Source organism: Eubalaena glacialis, chromosome 7 (genome assembly GCF_028564815.1).
Source record: "Eubalaena glacialis isolate mEubGla1 chromosome 7, mEubGla1.1.hap2.+ XY, whole genome shotgun sequence".
Classification (NCBI taxonomy): domain Eukaryota; kingdom Metazoa; phylum Chordata; class Mammalia; order Artiodactyla; family Balaenidae; genus Eubalaena; species Eubalaena glacialis.
The window spans coordinates 61,288,291-61,313,776 of record NC_083722.1 but is presented as its reverse complement, the minus strand read 5'-3'; the positions used below and the strand labels follow the sequence as shown (position 1 = coordinate 61,313,776).

The window sequence follows — 25,486 nt, the reverse complement described above, 5'->3', positions numbered from 1 at the left end:
AAAAAGTGAAAGCAGAGGTGTATTATTCTGAATATAAAATCAGAAGTGCTAATAGAATTGCTGTTGAATTAAAATAGGTTAACAGGAAAAACATCAGATTATCAGTCATATCAGCATCACTTTAATTTCTGACATATTTCATTGTTTTTATGTTTGCCTTAAGTTTCCTTAGCATGATTTTTATGTACTTTTAAAAAATGTCTTGGTTACTGAGTAGATTCATTATAAGGTTGGAACTAAAGTATTGGGTTGGCCAAAAAGTGCCTTCGGTTTTTAAGTAAAAATAAAAGACACATTTTTCATTTTCACCAAGAACTTTATTGAACAGCGTACTCACCCTTTTGTTCCACTACCTTCTGCCATTTTTCAGGCAACTTCATAATTCCATCTTGCCAAAACTTTTTATCTTTTTGAGCAAAGAACTGTTCCAGGTGCCTTTTCCAGTCTTCCAGGGAGTGGAAATTTTTTCCATTAAGAGAATTTTGTAAAGACCTAAATAAATGGAAATCCAAAGGCGCATTGTCTGGTGAATACAGCAGATGAATCAGAACTTCCCAGCCAAGCTGTAACAGTTTTTGCCTAGTCATCAAAGAAACATGCGGTCTTGTGTTATCTTGATGGAAGATCATGCGTTTTCTTTTGTCGCTTTTCGTCGAGTGCTGCTTTCAGTTGGTCTAATTGGGAGCAGTACTTGTTGGAATTAATCGTTTGCTTTTCTGGAAGGCGCTCATAATAGAAGACTCCCTTCCAGTCCCAGCATATACACAGCATCACCTTCTTTGGATGAAGACCGGCCTTTGGTGTGGTTGGTGGTGGTTCATTTTACTTGTCCACCATCTCTTCCATTCCACCTTATTGTACAGTATCCACTTGCCATCGCCCATCACAATTTGTTTTAAAAATGGAACATTTTCATTATGTTTAAGTAGAGAATCGCATGCAGAAATACGGTCAAGAAGGTTTTTTTCGCTTAACTCATGTGAAACGCAGACATCAAAGTGATTAACATAATCAAGCTGGTGCAAATGATTTTCAGTGCTTGATTTGGATATTTTGAGTTGTCAGCTATCTCCTGTGTTGAGAACAATGTTGACTGGTCTCAATTAATGTCTCGATTTGATCGCTGTCAACTTCAACTGGTCTGCCTGACCATGGAGCATAGTTCAGCAAGAAATCTCCCGCACGAAACTTCGCGAACCACTTTTGACACGTTCGATCAGTCACAGCACCTTCTCCATACACTGCCCAAATCTTTTTTTTGCATTTCGGTTGCGTTTTTACCTTTCTTGAAATAATAAAGCATAATATGCCAAAAATGTTGCTTTTTTTCTTCCATCTTCAATGTTAAAATGGCTACACAAAAATTCACCAATTTTGATGTCTTTTTTTAAATGCACGCTGATATGACAGCTGTCACATACAGTCTAACAAAATTGTTTCGAATGAAGTTAAAGACAACTAAGTGCTACTAGAGCCATCGTATGGAAAAAACCGAATGAACCTTTTGGCCAACCCAATATTTTTGGTGGGTTTGGGGGAGTAATTTTATGATGAAAATATGAAACTGCTTTGTGTGAAACTTATCTTTTTTTTAAAATTGAGGTATAGTTGATGGTACAATATTATATAAGTTTTGGGGGTACAACATAGTGATTCACAATTTTTAAAGGTTATATTCCATTTATGGTTATTATAAAATATTGGCTATATTCCCTGTGTTGTACTATATATCCTTGTAGCTTATTTATTTTATACATCGTAAACCCCTACCCTTGAAGGTTACCTTTTCACAAATATACCTGTGAGTGTGTAGAGTGCTACCTGTATTTGACTGCTTTGCTCTACTGAAGAGATGCATTTTGTGTCTGCTTTCAGTGAGTTAATTGTAAAAGAGAGTTGTATAGAGCTAACTGAATCCTTGGAATTGTTTTTTCTCAGGGAGATGGTGAAGGAAATTGTTTCTAATTAAAACTGTATGTAAAACAAACAAATAAAATTTATTCTTTATTCCCAGATTAGAAATGATACTTGGCAAATTTGATGAAGTGCAAAATTCAGGTGGTATGATTTTGAGTGCCTGCAAAGGTAAGAATAATTAAGTTATTCCAGTTCTCAAACATTTCTAAGATTATTTAGCAAAGTTTTAGACACTAAAATATGTCTTCAAGTCAACTATTATATCACTGATTCAGCAGATTTGACTTTGTGGCTTAAAACTTGTTTAGGATAACAAAGTCTTTACATCCTGCTGATCATTACCTATCCTCTGACTCTTTTGGAGTAAGTGAAAATTTAATAATGGGTTAATTGTGTAAAATGATACTATTCTTTTGCCTTATATTTGGTATCTTCTGGGTTGAAGATATGATGACCCTCTTGCCTTCTATGTTCTGTGCACAATATGTGTTTTTTACTCCCAGAGTAATTGTGTTTTTTTAATTTATTTTTTAATTGAAGTATAGTTGATTTACAGTGTTGCGTTAATTTCTGCTGTACAGCACAGTGACTCAGTATATACATATATGCTTTTTGTTTTGGCTGTGTTGGGTCTTTATTGCTGCGCACGGGCTTTCTCTAATTGCGTTGAGTGGGGGCTCCTCTTCACTGTGGTGCACGGGCTTCTTACTGTGGTGGCTTCTCTTGTTGTGGAGCACAGGCTCTAGGCGCGCGGGCTTCAGTAGTTGTGGCACGTGAGCTCAGTAGTTGTGGCTCGTGGGCTCTAGAGCGCAGGCTCAGTAGTTGTGGCACACGGGCTTAGTTGCTGCGCGGCATGTGGGATCTTCCCAGACCAGGGTTCGAACCCGTGTCCCCTGCATTGGCAGGCAGATTCTTAACCACTGAACCACCAGGGAAGTCCTCTACATTCTTTCTTATTTTCTTTTCCATGATGGTTTATCCCAGGATGTTGAATATAGTTCCCTGTGCTATACAGTAGGACCTTGTTTATTCATTCTATATATAATAGTTTTCATCTACTAACCCCAAATTCCCAATCCATCCCTTCCCCACCTTCCCTCCCCCTTTGTAACCACAAGTCTGTTCTCTCTGTCTGTGAGTCTGTTTCTGTTTCATAGATAGGTTCATTTGTGCCGTATTTTAGATTCCACATATAAGTGATATCATGTGGTATTTGTCTTTCTCTTTCTGACTTCACTTAGTCTGATAATCTATAGTTGCATCCATGTTGCTGCAAATGGCATTATTTCGTTCTTTTTTATGGCTGAGTAGTATTCCATTGTATATATGTACCACATCTTCTTTATCCATTCACCTGTCGATGGACATTTAGGTTGTTTTCATTGTAGACTTTTTAATGATGGCCATTCTGACTGTTGTGAGGTGGTACCTCATTGTAGTTTTGATTTGCATTTCTCTAATGATTAGTGATGTTGAGCATCTTTTCATGTGCCTCTTGGCCATCTGTATTGTATGTCTTTAGAGAAATGTCTGTTTATGTCTTCTGCCCATTTTTCGATTGGGTTGTTTTTTTTGTTTTTGTTGAGTTGTATGAGCTGTTTGTATATTTTGGAAATTAAGCCCTTGTTGGTTGCATCGTTTGCAATTATTTTCTCCCATTCCATATGTTGTCTTTTTCTGTGTGTGTGTGTGTGTGTGTTTTGTTTTTTTTTTAATGGTTTCCTTTGCTGTGTCAAAGCTTGTAAGTTTGATTAGGTCCCATTTGTTTATTTTTGTTTTTATTTCTATTGCCTTGGGAGACTGACCTAAGAAAACATTGGTACGATTTATGTCAGAGAATGTTTTGCCTATGATCCCAGAGTAATTGTTTTAGTTAGATGCTTTTAGTAGAAATTGTAGGGTTGATTACTCTGTTACACCTATGTGTAGAGTATCAGTGATCATACTAGTGAAGAGACACAGCCATAGGAACTTCACCAGTGTAATCATTTTTGGCTTCTTAATTAGAATGAGACCAAATTGGAATTCAAGGAGGTTTGGAATTGGTATCTGGCATTTATTTGATCTTTTGGTTGCTCTTCTTTTTGTAAGGTTGCTAAATTGTGTTTGGTCTTATTGGGTAGCATTTACCTTCAATCCTTAAGTATTAATTAACCATATATGTGAAGAATATATTCTGTTTCCAAAGATAGTATAGGTGGTTTTTCTACCTGGGAAAGTAGGTTCATATTAAAGATAGTATGCTTAGCTTAGTAACGTGCATGATGTTGGAGAAAAAATTTGGTGTATGAGTTATTATAGTCAAATAATAGGAAAGCTAGTTACTAATATAATTTGGTTCTCTTTTGCTGGATAAACCAAAACCAAGCCTTGCTGTGTGGCAGGAAGGCAGATGGAGTGAGAGAATTTAGTGTTAAAAAGATTGTGTCTACCCTAATCTAAACTTAGTTACAGAAGCATAAATTAACTTCAGCACTACCAATCCTCACCCTGATTGCCAGCTGTTTCTCACTCCTCTTCTCTAAATAGAAGGTGTTTTAAGTACCTTGTCCTTATTTTTCCAGCCGTTACCACTGTCCATTTCCATAGAAACCAGAAACAGCAAGAAGATGGAGAATTGTTAAAATTCCTTGAATTAAGACTTGTGTGTTTTCATATCATTTACACTACATACTCATTTATGTATTCCAGACTATGTAGTTACAGCCCTATGAAGAAAAGTATAATGTGTACTAAAAATTTAAGATATTTATTATTTGGATATGGTTTATTTTGAAAGTATTGTCCTTCTTGTATTTTGTGAGGTTATTTCTGTTACCTTCAAAATAGAAGTTTTTTTTTGTTTCCTATTCTTTTAGCTCCCATTTCTTCTTCTTTTCATTATCTCTCCACAAACAGGGACGTTTGGGGTTAGTATCTGGCATTTATTTCTCTTGGAGAGAGTTTTCAGAAACCTTTCTGTTTTGGAGATTATAATCTGAATATTGCAAGTATACTCAAATGTGAACGTTAAAGTGTATAATATACTTATTGGTGTGTAAAAATTGGTCATGATGATTTTGATGACAGTATTAAGCTGTCATTGAAAAATACTTTAATGGCTCTGTTAATAAGGGACGAGACTAGAAGAGGAAAGCCCATTTATCATGTTGGTAGGTCCCAGGGCCCAAGCCTCTTTTTCCCCTTGTCTTTATTCTCTTTCAGTGATTTAATCCAGCCCAAAAGCTTCAAATGATAACTATTTGCTGATGACTACTAAATATGTAGTTCTAGCCTTCATTTATCTCTGTGTGCTCTAGATCTGGGAGCCTGTGGCCTCGACGACATTTCCATTTGGATGTCTAAGAGACATCTCCGGCTTAACAGGTCCAAAAGTTAAAGCCTGTTGTCTCTTCCTTTCCCTCAAAACTGTTCTTCCCCCAGTTTACCCATTTCAGTCAGTGGCACCACCATCAGCTCAGGCTAGGAAATTTCCTGATTAGAATTAGTTAGCGTTGATCTCCCATTCTAACTAGTCATTTTTGCCTCTGAAATTCTAATATATGCCAAATTTGCTTATTTTTTTCCATCTCCACTGCTAAAACCCTACTCTAAGTCTCCTTTAGCTTTTACCTGCATCACTGCAATAGATTTCTGTTCCATGTTTGACCCCTGGAATCTATTTTCTACCCAGAAGTGAGAGTGGTCTTCTTAAAATGTAGACGGATTATGTCACAACAGTGAAGAAGACAGGACAGTTAAAGTTTTTTGCCTTGAGGAGCCTACATTCTAGTGAGAGAGATAGATCATAAACAAGTAAACAAATGGATATCCAGAGTGATTACAGTTGGTAATGGAAGAAATACAACTACTCTTTGTTTAATGAATTTAATGAAATTAACTTAAATTATTCCTTAAAATCCTTGCTGCTAAGTGAAAAGCCATTAAATGAAAAAGTTATTTCTTAATTTTTCCTAACATTATGTTATGTTTCATCCCAACCCAAGATGCTTGAATAATTTTCACAGGTAGAAAAATACATCAATTGAGCACTGAAAACAAATTTTTATAACTAGCAATTTGAAGGCAAATAAATAGTTTACACCTAAAATAATGTAATGAAGTTTTATTCGACTCCTTTTTTATTTCTGCACAATTTTTCCCCACATAATTTTCAGTCCCTGTTGGCTCATTGTTATTGTGCACTCAAACTAAAACTTGAAAATAAAGTTATAGACCAGGAAAACATTTAGGACAAAATAAAGGCTCATCATGGAAACTTGTGGAAATAGTTCATGCACACAACAGATTGAAGAGCTATTAAAGATACCACCTCTTTTCTCTCTCACTTGGTGTACATATGCAAAGCAAATTATTGTGAGTTCACCCAAACATGGCATTCTATTCAGATTTGTTTCATCTGATATTCTGTGACTAGAAACTATATGGTAAGTAAAAATTTTTAGTGTGTCTTTGCCTGAAACCATAATAATGAAATATCACACTTCTTTAATATATTCATTGAGGGTGTTTGGGGATGAAAAAATCATTTTACTAAATACAGACAAAAACAAACAAAAACCCAGAGGATTTGTTGTAAAGGTGGTATAACTTTTTAAGAGCCGCTGCAGTTAAAAGTTATCATCTACACAGTCATTAAGTGAAGTAAATAGGGTATGGAGATGTGAAGTAACTCAGTGATGCCACTTTAGATAGAATAGTGGGGCAAGCGTCTCTCAGAGTTGACATATTTGAATTGAGACTTGATAAAGGAAAATGAGCTAGTCATTGGATACATGGTAGGAAAAATGCTTTGGGCAGAGAAAATGTGACCATAAAGGCTGAGAGGTGGAAAAGGACTTAGTATATTTGAAGAAAGGAAGGAAGGCCAGGGCTGACTGGAGCCTAGTGAGGCTAGGGCTCTGTTGGAAGGGAGACCGTGTATGAGAGAAATTGGAAAAGTAAGCAGGAACCATTATATGAGGGTCTTGGAGGCCTTGGGAAGAGTTTGGTAGACTTCTGGGAGTAGGAAGGGTTTTAGGCTGGAGAGGCATGTGGTAAGTGAGAGTGACACGGCCCAACACTATCTTACATACATTTATTGTTCGGAAAAATTGTCTGTTTCTTTATTTCCTCTTCCTTCTGCCTCTTCTCCCCTTATGCATGTCTTGATATATAACTTTACATCTCATGCTTTTGTCTCTGATTTCTTTCATGATTGCCATATCTACGCTTTTAAGGTTTGATTGAACTCTTTGACTTTATTTTCTAGAGCATTAGTTCAGCACACTCAGGAACACAAAGTAAATTCTATTATCAGAGATTTGAGCATGTCATTTAATTTGGGAATAGTGAGAAATGCATGGCATTTTTTTTTTTTTTGTCGAGGGTTTTTCAAGCCTGACTTTAATTCTTGTATTATAGAGTAAGTTAGGCAGAATCCTTAAGTGCAGTGGAATTAGCTCTGCTATTAGAAGGAAACTGGATTTAAAATTAATCAAATCATGGCTGAAAGAAGGCAACACCAGCCCTGTAGGAAGGAAAAGACTGAAAGTTGCAGGCCCCCCTGTGATTATGGCAGGGTCTGGTGTTTTCTAGACAGGCTCCTATGCTAACTGAGATATAAACACGGACGTGTTGGTGGCTGTGACTGCAAGTCTTTTTCTTTTTCACTGAAAAAACCATATGTAATTCTGATTTGTCAAGTGTGTGTAGGACCTAATGCAGTCTTGGCATGTAATCATTGTAAAATATTTCCCAGCTTCTCTCTTTGAAAACAGTTGCTAGGAAAAGCATTGTTTTAGGAGGCTGGCAATAAACTAAACCACAGAAATTAGGCTTTGAAATTACCTTGATTTTTGGCAAAAGAGGTAATGAGGTAACTTGCAGTCTAGTTTATAACATACCCTTTGGTGAAAAGCAAAGCAACCCTTTTCTTAGGTTGATTTAAAAATGTATCTGTTTGTGACCATGAGCTCCAGGGCCTTCTTGGAGCTTGACAATGTGCTGATGGTTGTGCAGCTTGGATGGAGGGTGCTCCGTGTCCCTGCAGCTGCGCACTGGCCAGGTTCTGTCTCCTCCACCAGAAGCAAGCTTTGTTCCGTGTGGCCCTGCCGTCTGCATACAGAGCAGCCTTTGATGGGCTGCCTTTGACGTGATTTGTTTACGGCAGCCAGAAATGCTTCCTGCATAATGAGAGCAGTTGATCATGGAAACTGGGCTCTTCCTGTTTGTGCACTTCTAGCAGTCTTCTGTTGTAAATATTAAAAGGTAACGGCAAAAGGATGAAAACCTTTTAAAAAGGCACAAATCAGTTAATTCATCAGATCATGTGATTGCTACTGATTACATGGATATCTTTAGGGAAGCAGAAAATGATTGCTGAACACATGCCTTGTGTTTTGATGATTGCATTAAAAGTCCCCCAGTGGGATGGCATTTATTGGCTCCCAGAGCTTTTCTGACATTAAATTTCAGGCAGCCAGCACAAGGAAAAACACCGTAACGTATATCTAATCTCATATGTGCAGTTAAAGAATAATCTTGATCAAGCTCTGCTAGGCTTTGCTAAATAGACGAGGGCTTTCAGCAAGACCCCAGACTTTTATTTTGAAGTGGAGTAGCAGCTGTTGGCTATTGCGGTGCAGAGCTGCAGCGGCCTGGGTCACACAGAGCTCTGGGTGTCTGCAGGGTGTCTGCAGGGTGTCTGCAGGCTGCAGGCCGAGCCCAGTGGCGCAGGCACCGAGCTGCATTTATTTGCTGTGCTGTTTGACCTGTTGGTTTGAGAGAGCTCCCTGGACCATCTGAATGGCTATGGGAGATGGTGAGTAAGATTTATTTTTCTTTTTTTTGCTTGTGCTATACACTTCCTTTTAAAGTGACAGTCATCTGCTGTATAAGAAATATATTTCTCCCTAAAGAACGAAGGACACTTTGTGTATGTGTGTGTGTGTATACACACACACTCGTATGTTCATGTGTGCACGAGTGTGTGTACTTGTCATTTGGTATCTTTTTCTACTTGATATGTCTGTATGGGATCTGGCAAATATAAGATGACAGTTTATCTTGCAACCCAAGCAAACCCTCTGTCTTTGGTGGTGGATATAAAGGGATGTTGGAAGAAACATGGAATAATGTAAAAGCTTTGAAGAGAGAACATGGCCTTTGGAAGAATGACAGATTTGGCAGGAAGGTTTAGTTAGCTAGCTTGATATCTTTCCTGTTGTATTTGACAACAAGTAGAATTCTGTGGTGATAAAGTATGTAAAGAAGCAAAATGGCTTGCCATGGACACTGTTTCAATTGATATCCTTGTGATTTGCCAATGTCCCTAGTAAATAGTTCTCTAGAAAATATTTAGTCTTTTACAAATTCTATACAGGTATAATTTGATCAAAAATTGATTTTGCGAGTGTTTTATTGTGATAAGAATAATTTAAAAAACATATGTAGTGCTGTATAGTTTTCCAAAGCACTTGAGTATACTTATTGTACATTAATTCCTAAAAAGTACAAATAACTGTGAAGCGTACAGAGTATTTTGGTATTTCCATTTCACAGATTGGGAAACTAAGGCTTGTTGAGATTATAAGTCCCAGATCCAGGCACAAAGTAAACCAGAATCAAATCCGGAGCCTCAAATGTGCATTCAATATTGTCCTTCATGACACTTAATACTTGAGCATTTTTTTTCATTATTAAACATTTTGTTAAGATGCTTAGAGGTATAGTTTATAATTGCATCAACACCAGAGATGTGTACGAAGGGGAATTTGAGGTTACTTCAAAAATGTTTTGTGTATTTTTCACTACGTTCTTTAGGAAGACTGGTCTGTATTTGGGAGTTCTAACTCTAACAGTTTCAGCCTCCTTTTATGACTGTATAATGACTTCTCTCTAAGGAGTTTGTCCCCTTGGGACAATGAGGAATAGGGTGCAAACTTATCAAAAGGATGATATTGGTAAACAGTCATTCAAACTTTTATACACATGTTAATGGAAATATGATACTAAATCTGGTTTTGCGTGTTGTTATAGTTTATCCCAAGAATTTACATAAATGTTTTATATGTCCTTATAGAAATAAATAACATATAAACTTCTAATTTTTAAGGCAAAAGCCATCAAAATTAACAAATTAAGTTCTCATATACTTAATGGCATTGCCAAGTTTGTTTGTTTGATTGTTATTTCTAAACCTTCATTTACAAGCAACTCTAAATATTGCATTTGATTTGGGTCATATCCAGATTTTATTTCTTTTTTAAGCATTATAAGTTCAATGGCTATCAATGTATATTTATTTAATTGTTCTTTTTTCAAGTAATACTGAATACATTCAGACTGTTTAGGAATGCACTGATTTTTAAAAAATCAAAGTAACAACCTCATAAAGCTCAGAGGGTAACCTTCCTGCATAGTCTCTTCTTTAAAATGGAAATACATTTATTGGATTTTTATTGATAAAGTAATACATCTTTATTAAAAAATTAAACACCCAAACAGTAGTAACAGGTTATCTTGGGATTTATAGTTCTTAACAGTTTCATATATACTCCTCTGTATATTAGTCTCTCTCACGTAATACACATACATCATACTAGTATCATGTGAACACATACAACAAATGGATTATGTTATTCCTAACCTATTTTGTTTTTTATTCTTTAAACACAAATATCTTCTCTTTTTAAAAATTCAAACAATGCAGATAAAGCAAAAATCCTCTCAGAACCACCTCCAAGCCCCAAGGCCAGGGATAAGCAGAGATGAACACTTTTATTAGTTTGGAGTTTGTCTTTTTATACCTTTTACTCTGCCTTAACATACATATTAAGTATCAAAATAAATTATTTTGTTTTTGACCATGTTTACATAAATGGCATCATTCTTAACATATTTTTGCCATTTACTGTGTCTACCCAATATCACATAGTGATCTTTTTTTATGCCATCACGTGTAACTGTTTTATTTGTTTGAACTGTTGCACAGTATTCCATAGTATGGATATATCATAACCATTTCTTTGTCTGTGGAATTTCAGATTGCTTAATCACATATAACTTTTCTAAATGATTCTGAAATAAGCACCTTTGTACAAATCACGTGTGTGTGCACATATATATTTTTTAAAATAATTGGAAGTTGAATTTCTGGATCAAAGTTTTTATTCATTTCAAATTGTGTTAGCTATCTCTAATTTCCTCCAAAAGAGGCTTTACCACTTACTTTGCCACCAACAGTGCCTTCTATCTTGCATTCTTTTGAGTTCTCATTATTATTAATCTTTTTAAAATTTGCCTATCAGATGGGTGAAAAATATCTCACCCTTTTAAAAAACATCTTTCTAATAAGGTTGATCATCTTCATACGTTTGGTTGTTTGTATTTTCTTTTTTGTGGATTGCTTTCTGGCATCTTTAGCCAACTTTCTGGTTTTGACTTTTTTGTTTACTTATAGTTGCTCTGTATGTCTGGCTATTAATCTGTTATCTATTAAATATATTATATAAGCTTAACTTCAAGGCCATATGAAAGATTTTATTTATTAACAGTTTTATTTCTGGACAAACTCAGATTTGTGAAGCACTGTAATGACTATCAGTTGAAGAGTTGTTGGGGGTGGCTTTCAGGTGCCTTTCTGTTTAGTTGTCTTTATCCTCACCTAAGAATATAAAACCAGGCAGTCAGATGATTGTGAAGTAGCTCTGGGCAGTCAAACCAGATAGAGTTAAAAACCTGTAGGATTATTATGTGGCGCTGAGCCCTGAAATCTGCCTCAAAAGCTCACGAGAGGAATTTGGCCTTTTGTTGTTATGCTGCAGAGTGGCTGGAAAGAAATAAGGTTTTGTTGCAAATAGACTGTTTCTGAACTTTAAACATTTCAACACAATCTATTATTCCTAACACTGAATCTCTTAAAAAATCATACAAGCGATGATATAACCTTGGCGTTCTAGAGGTAAACCTTTTGGGACCACTCCAAACTGACATATAACTACTGGTTTGGGGGATAGGGAACAATAGCAAGAAATTAATGTTGAATAGATCTCTATTCTTCGAAACCCTTGAATATTCTATGTGATATACTAGGATTGGATAATTTAAGTCACTGAAAGAAAGCAACCCTTTAACTTACTGGCCAAAAGGCCAAGCTTTTCTTCTAGGAGCAGTAAGGGAAAAAAAGGGTCTATGAGGAGAAAAAGTAAATTACAAGGGAGAAAAAAATGGGCATTAGAAGCAATAAAGGCAGATAAGTAGTGGGAACTAAGATTGAAAATCTTGATACAGACCCATTTACCCATCTGGGTGAAAAGTGTTGGACATCAGTAGCAAGTTATCCTCAAACATGATGTTGCTAATGAACCTGAATCTTCAAGAAAAGATTTACATCTTTTCTTTGTATACATGTAGAATGTATAGTAGATGTTCTTGACAGCTGTTATAACCAAGCTGTAGCTGTCATGAAATTTTAACTACCTGAAATGACTACATTTTGTAAAGGTTCTAAATAAGCCTTATTATGAGGCTCATTTATTGTTTAGTTTGATATTATGGTTATCATGAAATATGTTGTTATTTACTTTTATTAATACCAAATAACGGTTTAAATTGTGTTTATTAGCTTTTTACTTCACTGAACTATTGAAGGTCTTAAATTTTTAAAGGCCCCTTTAAAGAGGAGGGTAAAGTCTTCAAATATTTTTTAACTAGTGAGTTAATATCTACCTAGAAATTTTAAGAGAGTTTATCAAATTTCTTGGCCTCTCTTAAACTTTGTATGGAATAAACTTTATTTTTAATAAATAAAATAGTTAACTATTTAAGATTAACTGTGCTGTTGAACACAGTATCTTCATGTGAATATTAAAATCTGATGATTAGGGACTTCCCTGGTGGCGCAGTGGTTAAGAATCTGCCTGCCAATGCAGGGGACACGGGTTCGAGCCCTGGTCCGGGAAGATCCCGCATGCCGCAGAGCAACTAAGCCCGTGTGCCACAACTACTGAGCCGGCGTGCCACAACTACTGAAGCCCGCGCGCCTAGAGCCCGTGCTCCACAGCAAGAGAAGCCACCGCGATGAGAAGCCCATGCACCACAACGAAGAGTAGCCCCAGCTCGCCGCACTAAAGAAAGCCCGTGCACAGCAACGAAGACCCAATGTAGCCAAATAAATAAATAAATAAATAAAGTAAATTTATATTTAAAAAATCTGGTGATTATTTTATTTTGAAGCACTTTGATTTTCAGTTTCTAATCACTTTACTGAAATTTTTCATTTTAGTTTAAATTGAAGACATTCTTAGTTTTTACTATTTGATTATTTTACTTCTGAAAGCTTGTGATTCTCTTTAGCCCTGGGAAATCTTTTTTTTTTTTTTTTTTTGATAAGTTTCTCCCCTTCATTAGTTTTAGTCTATCCTTATGGAATTATTATTAGTCAGGTATTGAACCTTCTAGGTTGATTCACTGTGTCTTTTATGTTTTGTATTCTCTCTTACATTTATGCTTTTCTCTTTTATTCTGTGTTCTGAGAGATTTCCTCGACACTCTTATCCAGTTCTTCTATTAAATTTTAATTTTGGCAAACAAAAGTTTAAATGGTTCTAAAAACTGTCTTTTTCCTTTTCTGGTGGTTCCATTTTTACAGAATGCACGTGCACACCTGTGTGTAAAATATTGAGCTCCCTGAGTTGGGGGTGGGAAGAACTTAATGATGAAATCATTCCATAGGTTTTCAGTTGTTCCTTACTAATCAGCTCTGTACTTGCTGGCTTAGAAACTGTCACTTCTGTCATTCTACAAGGTAGATCAGTTCTCTCTGCTGTTTCATTCTGCTTCTGAGAATTCTAAGTTGCAGCTTTGCTATGGTATTCTTCAAAAGCCTTCCATCCTTTTTATTTGCATCTTATAAGAAATTGTTGCTATCTTTAGGTGCTGATTTCACATACTCTCTGCCTTGCTTCATTTTCTTTGCTCTTATGATGTTGCTTATCATTTTTTGGGGTTCCATTGCAGGGTTTTGGGCAAGACAGTAAAAGTGTTCAAATTACCGTAAATTTTTAAGGAACAATTTCAAACATACCCCGAAATAGAGAATATATTATGACAGACCTTCCTTACCACCCATTATCCAGCTTCAAGAAATTATCAATACATAGCCAATCTTTATTCATCTGTATCCCTACCTATCTGGCCCAGCCCTACTATCCTGCTGGACTGGGATGTGTTTGTGTGTACATACACACATGCACTCCTACTCATATATAAAATAAAGTAAAACATCTTTTTAAGAGACACAGTACCATTTTCACATCTAAAAAAATTAACCCATAGTATCAAATGTTCAGTGTTCACATTTCCTCAATTGTTTCATAAATATCTTTTGACAGTGAATTAGGATTCAAAGAAGGCTCACCATTGCAGTTAGTTGATATATCTCTTAAGCCTCTGTTCATCTCTTTCTTTTTTTCTCCACTTGCCATTTATTTGTTGAAGAAAAAAACATTTGAGAGTTGCCAGCATATATAGAAGATATTTAAAACTTGAGAATGGATGAAGCCATTTAGAAAGTGTGTTTGGAGAGAAGGAGGATGTTCAACATTTAGTGGTTGAGTAAAGGAGGAAGATACTGAGCTACAGGGACTTGTGCGGTCAAGGGAAGCCAAGGAGAGTATCCTATTGTAAAAGCAGAGTGGAGAGTGGACAACTAAAATGTTTTTGAGTTTTCTGAGACACCTATGGTACAATAGCTTACAGGGATTATTGTTTCCTAGTCTCAGTTGCTAATTTAGCTATGACCATGGTCATTGCTGGATATGCAAGTGTATAAAACAGTTTAGAAATCCAAAGCCCTTTTGCTCAATTGTTTTAATTAGAATAAGGAAGGATATAGCTTCAAGTGAAAAGCGGAACTTTGGTATAAGAAACTACTTAATATGAAAGAGTATATTTTTTGCATGAAAATCTGTGACATGGGTTCTTACTGAACTGGTTGGTTCACTGAAGAAAATACCAAATGAATTCTCTTTTTTTTTTTTCTTGAGAAATGGTTTAAAGTTTTGGCTTGCTCTTTTGTTCGCCATGTAAGATGGAGCAGTTTTTCATATTTTATATGGATTCAGAAGCAGAAATTTCACGTTTTCAAATACATGTACCCATAAAAGTGAAGTGGAATGTTTAAATATATGGCTTTCATTTGAAGGGAAAAAGAAAAAAGGGAAGGGACTTGATTATGGTAATATGAATTCACTATTTTATGTCGGAAACCGTGGGGACCAGTTGTGTTTTGGAATTCAGAATATGTCAGATTTTAGAAAAGTAATATGGCCATACACCATACATTGTATAACGACTCCAGATGGGTCTGAGGCTATACCTTGTAATCAAACATATTAATTTTTTTGCAGTTAAATGTATACAAATTCACAGTGAGTAAAATACACATAATAAATAGTCTCTTGTCAGTTCACATCATGTTTTGCTATAAACTGAGTTCAAATCAGTTCAGATTTTGCCACCAAATGAATTTAAAAAGGCAAAACAAGTAAAGGTGGACTTTAAGAGCTTTTTGGCTTTCAGGTATGCAGGTATGGGATCGTGGGCCTGTAATACCTCAGTGTTTGCTGAGGGCAGTTTCCAAGTGTTATATGAAGGGAACAAAAGGTAAAGCCTTATTCTACTTGGGCTTTTTTTTCCCCCCCCTCAATTTTTGCCTGTCCCTCCCCCCCTTTTCTTATCCCCTTCCTCCTTTCTCCTACTCCATTTCTTCATCCTCTATTTCCATCTCTTCCTTCTCCTCCTTTATTTCTACCTCCTCCTTCCATCACCATCTCTTCTTCCCAATCTTATCCTCCTCCTCCGTCAACTCCTCCTTCTCCATCTTCATCTCTTTCGCCTACTCTTATCAGCTCCTCTCCTCCTTTTTCTCTCTTTCTTTTCCATCATACACATAACCACTGCAGCCTGCTCACTTTATTAGTTTATGTCCTCTAGTACTTGTTAATATGTTCATCCTTTTCAGTTTCTGCACCAAACCATAGTATTGTCATTTTGAAACATTGGAGTGAGAAGAGAGGTGTCAACGTAATCACGATTTATAGGTTACTTTTTGTGTTTGATCCTTTTTTTTTTTTTTTTTTTGGCCACGCCACGTGGCATGTGGGATCTTAGTTCCCTGACCAGGGATCAAACCTGCACCCCCTGCATTGGAAGTGTGGAGTCTTAACCGCTGGACCGCCAGGGAAGTCCCTTGATCTTTTTTTTGTTTATTCAATTAATATTGAAGCACCTACTATATGTATCCTAGGTGATTTTTTTTCTGATTTATCTTCTGGTTCACTAATGATCCCTTGAGCTGTGTCTAAAATCTACTGTTATGCCTGCCTACTGAATTTAAATTTCAGTTATTGTATTTTTAATTTTATAAGTTCTGTTTTGGTTGTTTTAAAAATAAATCTATGTCACTTTGAAAATAACTTTCTTATCCCTGAGTTATTTTCAAGCTTGCCTAGTAAAAGCTTCCAAGTACAGGTGTTTTACAGCCTGTGCTTAATAATTCTAAAATTTGAATTCAAAATTCTAGGACCTTGATAATTCTAGGATCTGTTCCTATTGTCTGTTTCTTTCTGTTTATTCTTGCTCATGGTGTCTTGTTTCCTGTCATGCCAGGTGATCTTTGGAAAATTATTTGTGCAAATAATGTGAGGCCAGAGAATTTCTTCCAGGAAAAGTTTGAATTTGCTTTTGGTATTGCTTGGGAGTACTACCAGTGTGAGCCTACTGAGTTGTTGTTTTTTTCTTAAACATCTTTATTGGAGTATAATTGCTTTACAATGGTGTGTTAGTTTCTGCTTTATAACAAAGTGAATCAGTTATACATATACATATGTCCCCATATCTCTTCCCTCTTGCGTCTCCCTCCCTCCCACCCTCCCTATCCCATCCCTCTAGGTGGTCACAAAGTACCGAGCTGATCTCCCTGTGCTATGCGGCTGCTTCCCACCAACTATCTATTTTACGTTTGGTAGTGTATATATGTCCATGCCACTCTCTCACTTTGTCCCAGCTTACCCTTCCCCCTCCCCGTATCCTCAAGTCCGTTTTCTGGTAGGTCTGTGTCTTTATTCCCGTCTTGCCACTAGGTTCTTCATGACCTTTTTTTTTTTTTTTTAGATTCCATATATATGTGTTAGCATATGGTATTTGTTTTCCTCCTTCTGACTTATTTCACTCTGTATGACAGACTCTAGGTCCATACACCTCACTACAGATAACTCAATTTCGTTTCTTTTTATGGCAGAGTAATATTCCATTGTATATATGTGCCACATCTTCTTTATCCATTCATCTGTTGATGAACACTTAGGTTGCTTCCACGTCCTGGCTATTGTAGATAGAGCTGCAATGAACATTGTGGTACATGACTCTTTTTGAATTATGGTTTTCTCAGGGTATATGCCCAACAGTGGGATTGCTGGGTCGTATGGTAGTTCTATTTTTAGTTTTTTAAGGAACCTCCATTCTGTTCTTCATACTGGCTGTATCAATATACACTCCCACCAACAGTGCAAGAGGGTTCCCTTTTCTTCACACCGTCTCCAGCATTTATTGTTTGCAGATTTTTTGATGATGGCCATTCTGACCGGTGTGAGGTGATACCTCATTCTAGTTTTGATTTGCATTTCTCTAATGATTAGTGATGTTGAGCATCTTTTCATGTGTTTTTTGGCAATCTGTATATCTTCTTTGGAGAAATGTCTATTTAGGTCTAGGTTTTTAAGAAGACTTTTGTAAATGTACATTTTATCCAGTGTTTATAGTTGTTTGTCTTTGGTGTTTCATTTCAAATAACCTAGTAACACTTTTACTGGAGACAGAGTGTCTCTGTACTATGAAAAATGCCGTTCTGAGTGCTGTTCTACATGTTGGAGATATGGCAGTGTGCAAAATAGACCAAAGTTCTCACTCTAATAGATAATGCATTTCAGTGGGAGGAGGCAGGTAATAAAATAAGTAAAATATGTAAATGGTAAGTGCTAGAGAGAGAAATAAAGCAGGGAGGTAGGGATAGATCAGTAGCATCAGGATGGTGGAAAGTTTATAATCTTAGTATCCAAAGGGGACCTAACTGAGAAAATGATAGATGAACAAACACATGAAGGAGGTGAGTAAGCAGTGTGGCTATGGAGGGGAGGAGCATTCTTGGCAAACAGGTGCAGAGCCCCTGTTATGAGTCACAGCAAGAAGACTGATGGGACTGGTTGGAGAGAAAGGTGGAGAGTGAATAGGAGATGAGGTTGGAGAGAAAGGTGGAGAGTGAATAGGAGATGAGGTTGGAGAGACCTATGTGGTATCTAAGGTCTCACAGATCTTGGAGTCCTGGTAGGCCTTTTTATGGCGTCATAGGAGGATTTTGAGCAGCAATGTGATGTAACTTTGTTCAACTCAGGACATTATGTTGAGAATAAACTCTAGCAGGGCAGAGGTGGGGAGCAGGAGGAAGCGTTAGCTATGACAGTTACCCCAGGATTGTTCTAGGTGCTGGTGTTACAGTATAAACAAGACCAAGTTCCTGTCGGCTTCCAGTCCACCTTCTGGTTCACTCAGAAGAAGCTGTTATTTCAGGAAGTGGTAGGTGCTATGAAGAAATACAGGATTTGTTCTGATATTTTATAATTATTAAGAAAATCTTTTTAAGCCTGTAATATTTATAACCTATATATAAACTAAACTACAGAACATTTTAAATTTGGGGGCTTGTGATGGTGAATTAGTTTTATGAATTCTTTTTTATTTTTTTAAAATTTATATTTATCTTTGGCTGTGTTGGGTCTTCGTTGCTGCGTACAAGCTTCCTCTAGTTGGGACGCGTGGGGGCTACTCTTTGTCACAGTGCGTGGGCTTCTCATTGCGGTGGCTTCTCTTGTTTGCGGAGCACGGGCTCTAGGCGCGTGGGCTTCAGTAGTTGTGGCACATGGGCTCAGTAGTTGTGGCTCGCGGGCTTAGTAGCTCCACGGCATGTGGGATCTTCCCAGACCAGGGCTCAAACCTGTGTCCCCTGCATTGGCAGGCGGATTCTTAACCACTGCGCCACCAAGGAAGCCCCTAGTTTTATGAATTCTTTTAGCTAGCTTATGGTCAAGAAAGGTATAACCTTATGGGAAGTGGATAAAAATTTATTTCCCTCTGTGTTTGTAAATTTGTCTATTTTTCCTTTTAGTTCTTCATTTTTTGCTTTATATATTTGAAGATGTGTTATGGGTGCGTAAAAATGTAGGGTTAATTTTTTTTCCCCCTATTGGATTGGGCTCCTAAATCATTATTAAAAAGTCTCTCTTTATCTCTAGTAATGCTTCTTCAAGGTGCTTTGTTTGAAATTAGTATAGCTATGCCAACTTTCTTTTGGTTGGTGTTTGCCATGGTCTGTCTCTCTCATCATTTTACTTTTTAAATTTTATGTGATCCTTATATGTAAAGTATATCTCATTTAAGCAACCTGTTTTTAAAAATTCAGTCTTGGTCTTTTACTTGGAATATTTAGTTCATTTACTTTTAAGGCAGTTACTGATGTATTTGATTTTATTTTTGCCACTTTATCTTTTATTTCTATTTTTATCCACTTGTTTTATCTTTTTGTCTCTTCCTGAATCTTTTCAATTAATCAAATCTTTTTTATTATTTTATTTTTCTTCTAGTTGTTTATTTATGTGTATATTTACTCTTATTTTAGTGGTTTGGCAAACTATTGCTTGCAGGCCAAATCCAGCTGCCCTTCTGTTTTTGTACATAAAATTTTATTGAAACACAGCCACACCCATTTGTTTACATGTCGTGGTATCATTGCTTTAACACTACAGTGGCGTAATTGAGTAGTTGTGCAGAGAGACTGCATATATGTATGGTTTGCAAAGCCTAAAATATTTACTATATGGCCCTTTATAGAAAAAGTTTGCGTATTCCTGCCGTAGGACTGTGGTTCTGAAACTTGAGCATGCATCATAATCACTAGGAGGACTTGTTAATACACAGATTGCAGGGTCCCCATCTCCAGAGTTTCTGATTCAGTAGATTTGAGTTGGGGCCTAATAATTTGCATTTCTAACAAATTGCCAGATGATGATCTGGGACCACATTTTGAGTACCACTGCCCTAGAAGTTACAATATGCATCTTTGACTTTATACAACCTAAAATAAATTACTGTGTTTACTACTTCCATATTAATACTAAAAGCCTTAGAATCCTTTGACTTTGCTTACCTCTTAGGAGCACTATTTTATAATAATCTCAGACTGGCCACAACTCATATGTCCATCAACAGTAGAATGGATATTAATAACTTGTGGCACATTCATGCACAATAAAACTATAAGCAATGAAAATGCATCTTCCAAATATTATATTGAGTGAAAAGTAGCTAGGTACTAGAGTACCTATTATATGATTCCTTTTATATAAAGATCAAAAATGGGCAAAACCGACTGTGGTGTTACAAGTCAAGACTAGTTAGCTTTGGTAGGAAATAGTGACTTTTGCGGGGGTCAGTGAGGGTGCTTACAGGATGCTGATAGTGATCTGTTGGTCTGGAGACTGGTTACACTGGCATATTCCTTTTGTGAAAATTAATTGAGCTGCGTACTTTAATCTGTATACTTTTCTCTGCCTTGTTTTGATAAAAAGGTAAAAATTAATTTCCTAAGAGTTTAAGAATGTTGAGTTAATTATTTTTAAGCAGTAGAGATATTTACTCATTTTAATTCTTGTGTGTGTGTGTGGGAACAGAGAACACTGTTTCCATGGGAACTTCTGGCTACTCAAGTTTTAGTACCTCTCTCTCTGTAGATTTGTGTATATACTCTGTCCCTCTTAGCTACATTTTTTTGTTTCAATATGGTAGTGGCAAATAAAAGCTTATTTGGGATTGTATTAGTGTTTTTAACAGAGCAGTCTCTATAGAGCATAGGTTTTAATTGATCCAAACTGGCTCCCCAATAACATTATGCTAAAAAATATATATATTTTTTTTAACTAGAAGATACTTTTTTCCTACAAGTTGTGCTATTTAAGAAAAAACACTTGCTGAAATGGAATGTGGTTTATGGGTGTCTACTGAATAGTAAATTTAATGGGTATCTATTTGATTCTTTTTTCCAATAAATAAAACAGTCTTAACACTTGTCTGGTATATATATTTTAAAATATATTCAATAGTTGGACTTGCAGTCCTTTGTAGGGATGATTTTGTTCTGCTCGATTTGGGTGTTTGCATAGGTAAGGGATGCAGACTGAAAGGAAGAGATTCTGGTACGTTGATCTGAAGCCTGTGGTAAAGCTCCTTCTCTGCCTCGCCCATCTTGTTTGTCTGGTTGGTTTGTGCAGGGTCCTAGAGAAAACCATCTTCTTGGACGAGTAAAATGCATACATCTTGTGATTTGGAGGGTGGGGTGGGGGTGGGTGGGTTCATTTTATATAAGGAGGTTATACTTGTGTGGTTATTCATAAATATTCCAAAAGGAGCTTTGTAGAATATTTTAGAATCATTTATGAGAACAAATTGTTCAGTTTGGTTTCTGTGGCCTAAATAAACAGCAAATTGTAAGATTACATAGTTAATTATGCCAGTAATGAGCACTGTGATACTCCGTATTTTTACTGATGCAATAATAAGCACTCCAGCAGATTGAATATTGCAGAAAACATTTTCTATTTGTATAAATTTTCATGTGAATTAAATAGGAGAAAACAAATGTAGGTTTATAAACCTTTGGTATTGAATGCCCTTGAAATTTTGATATAGACTAAGGATTGCAGCTACATGGAGGATTTTTTAAAAGACATGGAGAATTTTTACCTTTCATCTGGCAGTAGCTGCCATAAGATGATGTCACCTTGTAGCTGATTGGCTGTTACAGCACCTAGGGCAGGGAAGAGAAAGAAAAATGCCGGCACAAACCTCAGTGGTGGTTCTGTGGTTGTTGCTGTCTGTTTTTGATAGAATCTTTGATTAGTATCAAATCTATTGTATTTGGCCATGTGAACTAGTCAGAGCATCCTAGGGTGAGGAAAATTAAGAGCTTTCAGAGGAATGAGGCGACTGATTTGCAAACGGATCTGTGATTGTAAGTTGCAGAATCTGGGTCTAAGGAATAAGGCAGGGTGTGCTGGAAGATGCAGTATGGGAGGAGCTGGCGGAAAATGCTTATATGAGTAGCAAAGAAATGAAAAATGCTTTTTACTATTCTTAGAGTTAATGTATTCGGTTTTATGTTTTGACTTAATATATATAGGTAGGAAATATAATATTGCAGACTGATTTTAAATTATACTGGGTTATTTTATATAGTGTTAGTCAATATATAAATGCTTATTCAAAGGGGCTTTATTTTGTATTATATATCATAGAAATTAATGACTTTATGTATAGCTTTATTTGATTTTGAGGCTTATGGAAAATTGAGCAAAGCTTAGTTCTCTTAAAATACATTTTTCTAATGATTTGTGCAGATAAAAGCTTTGATGATGAAGAATCAGTGGATGGAAATAGGCCATCATCAGCTGCTTCAGCCTTCAAGGTTCCTGCACCTAAAACATCCGGAAATCCTGTCAACAGTGCAAGGAAGCCTGGTTCAGCAGGTGGCCCTAAGGTTGGAGGTAATGTAAATCCATTTCAAATCTGATGTGCATGCCTCATGCCCTTGATATGGCCACACATACTTAGAACTTTAGAGGAATATGTTTATTCATGACTGCAGCAGGATTGCAGGTCTGGAGAGTCTGTTGCAACACACAGAAGAATGTGCTGCCTTTTTGAAAATGTTTAAAATATTGTATTTTGATATTTCCTGTCAGAACATATGTGAGTTTGTGTTTTCTTGAGAGTGTTTATTTTTCAGAAGCCATAAAAAGATATTTAAGGGAATTTTTGGGGTTTGGGTTTTGTTTTGTTTTTTGTTTTTAAGGAGAGAGCAGGTTTTTCAGAATTTGGCTATTTTCAGATGCTTTAGTTGTTAAAGAAATATTATTTTATGTAATGTTCTTATATATTCATCTAGGGCATGAGTCTTAAATACTCTAACATTGGAAAAATGTTTGAAGATACTGGGTATTGAATAGTTTGTCACAATAGGAAATGGGTGGTGGTCAAGTAAAATTGCCTCAAAAATATTTTCTGGATTAGATAATAATAAATAGGAAAAAATAGGTTTTATGCAGTTATACAGAACATAGTACATTCTTTGATCATTTTAAAACTATTTCTAGCATATTGTCTAATCTTTGAATTTTTAATGAGTATTTTTTCATATACTAATTAGAAAGTTGTGAGTCCTTTTCAGGTGCTAGTTTTGCCAGGTTCTTATGGTAAAATGAATCCTATAAGAAAAAGGGTAAATATTTAATACTAAAAAGACAATAGTTCCTTTCTTTCCCTTTTTTGTTAATAAATTTGTGTGTTAGTTATAATTTGGGAAAACAGATTTTTCCGTGTTTATGATAGCTGGTGGGAAAGTCATGGTCTTCAGGATTTTGTTTTTTCTGTCTGTAGTTCTTTTAGTAAAAGCAAAAAGGAAAGAAAAATAAACTATATTTTGACCAGGTTCTCTAAGTTGTGTTCTCTTGATCTTTTTATACAACCAAACGTTATTTTCTATGTCATATGATATTCTAAATATAGGAAAACTATTATAAATATTTCATCTTAAATATCTTTAACTAATATGTCATGTAACCAGCAAGAAAGATGGTATGGTATAGGTATACACACGCACATATTTGCATGCATATAAATAAATAGATAAATAAAATACTGTTTAATAGAAATGTCTTACTGATTTCTCTGGCTATTTCGAGTAATTTATACTTTAGTATTTTAATTATTTTCTTTTTGTTTTGCAATTATAGGAGTGTATTCTCATTCAGATGTTAGTTATTATATCCTATTACATGATGTCTATTATGCATTCTTACTTATTTCTGGTAAAAAGTAAATGACATTCTTTGCTTTCTTACTTTTGTAACAAATGGCTACCTTCACTTACTACAAAGGGAATACTTTTTTCTTTATTTTGAGGTATAGGTTTCCAAACTATGATACTATGATAATTATTTTATGAAATAGTCTTATTTGACTTAAAATGGATTAATATTTGAAATTCATGGTGAAAATATTTAACATTTTTGTGAATTTGAGCCAGTAGTTTATAATTAGCTCTGATTGTCATGTTTTACTTTCTTTTCTTAGATGAAAATTGAAGATTATAGTTTACCTACCAAAGGTCACTTAATTCTGATGTTAATCAAATTGATAAAGTCAGATTTCTTTTTAAAGAAACAGCAGACTTTCTTAATGCCATTCCCCCCTTCTCTGATTTGTAGTCCTACCAGATATGAGAATGTAGGTAGCTTTCATGATTGTAGTCATTAATCACTCATACAGATTATATTATCCATCCTGGCAGTGGCCCTTTTGATAAAAATAAGGGAGAGACCTTCATTCTTTTTTCATTCTCCTCTTCCTCCACTTCTTCCTCCTCAGTCCTTTGGCAGTTGCGTATTCATTCTGCAATTTTTAGTTTGTTTATTTCTTTTGTTTGCCATAGCTCATTTAGGTTCATTGCCCATTTTTGTAAGAAAAAAGCTATTAGTCAGAGGATACTGATATTGCTTCAGAAATTGTTATTCTTGGCTGTCAGCCCTTCTTTGAAAATTTAACTTTAGATCTTTTTGTTCTTGGCAGAAGCTTATTGATTTTTAAATTAGTTGTAGAATGTTTTCTTAGAGTTGTAGAATCTTTGAGTTAGAAGGGACATTGGGAGTCATATAGTTAAATTTACTATTCAAGTATAGCAATCCCTTTCAAAATATTCCTGATAGATGATTATTCAGCATCTGATTAAATATGTGCTCATGGATTAAAATTTGGGACAAAAACCATCTGCAGTACCACTACGTGTAGACATAATCAACTGATAAATTATGATGTACTTTGTTCCAGTTATTTTTATAATAACTTTTCTAACTATTTTTACACATACAAATATTTTCTCAGGAGGACAGAATTGGCACCCTTCCTTTTGTAGTTTTGTATACCTTTTGTCTCATTAATATTTTACCCTGATCATTTCCTCATTGTCTTAAATTATTAATTTAAAACTATTCATGGCTAGTGTTCATATCTAGGCTGCTATCACGTTTTCTGCAGTTATAAACGGTGCCATCATTCTTTTAAGTATATATTTTATTAGCATATCTCCAATCATTTCCTTGGAATAAATTTTTAAAGTTTACGTAATCAAAAGTTACAGGGATTTCTTGTGTTCTTTCAGTTTGGCATAGTATCCTCCAGAAAAGTTATAAGCCATTTCAATTCTGGATAAATTAATTATTTTTTTATATTGCATTAAAATCTGCCTCCTTGTAACTTAGGCAGGGAAGATGAATTATCTGTTAACATGATACTTTCAAATACTTGAAGGTTGTCCTGTCTCTCTTTATAACTATTGTGTTTTCTAGACTGTACAGTTTCTTTCTCATAACTTTACATGGAACAATGGTGATTTAGTCCAGGCATTTTATTTGCTACTCCTTGG

At 35.6% G+C, this 25,486-nt stretch overlaps 1 protein-coding gene across 3 annotated transcripts in view; it reads left to right on the top strand.

Moving 5' to 3' along the window:
- The window catches only part of CLASP2 (cytoplasmic linker associated protein 2), a 174,615-nt gene that overhangs the window by 29,201 nt on the left and 119,928 nt on the right, over positions 1-25,486 (top strand). For all 3 annotated transcript variants that reach the window (XM_061196474.1, XM_061196473.1, XM_061196475.1), the window contains exons 7-8: positions 2,015-2,085; positions 22,404-22,550. In XM_061196474.1, coding sequence (XP_061052457.1) covers positions 2,015-2,085; positions 22,404-22,550 — 218 coding nt within the window. The remainder of the gene's footprint in view (positions 1-2,014; positions 2,086-22,403; positions 22,551-25,486) is intronic.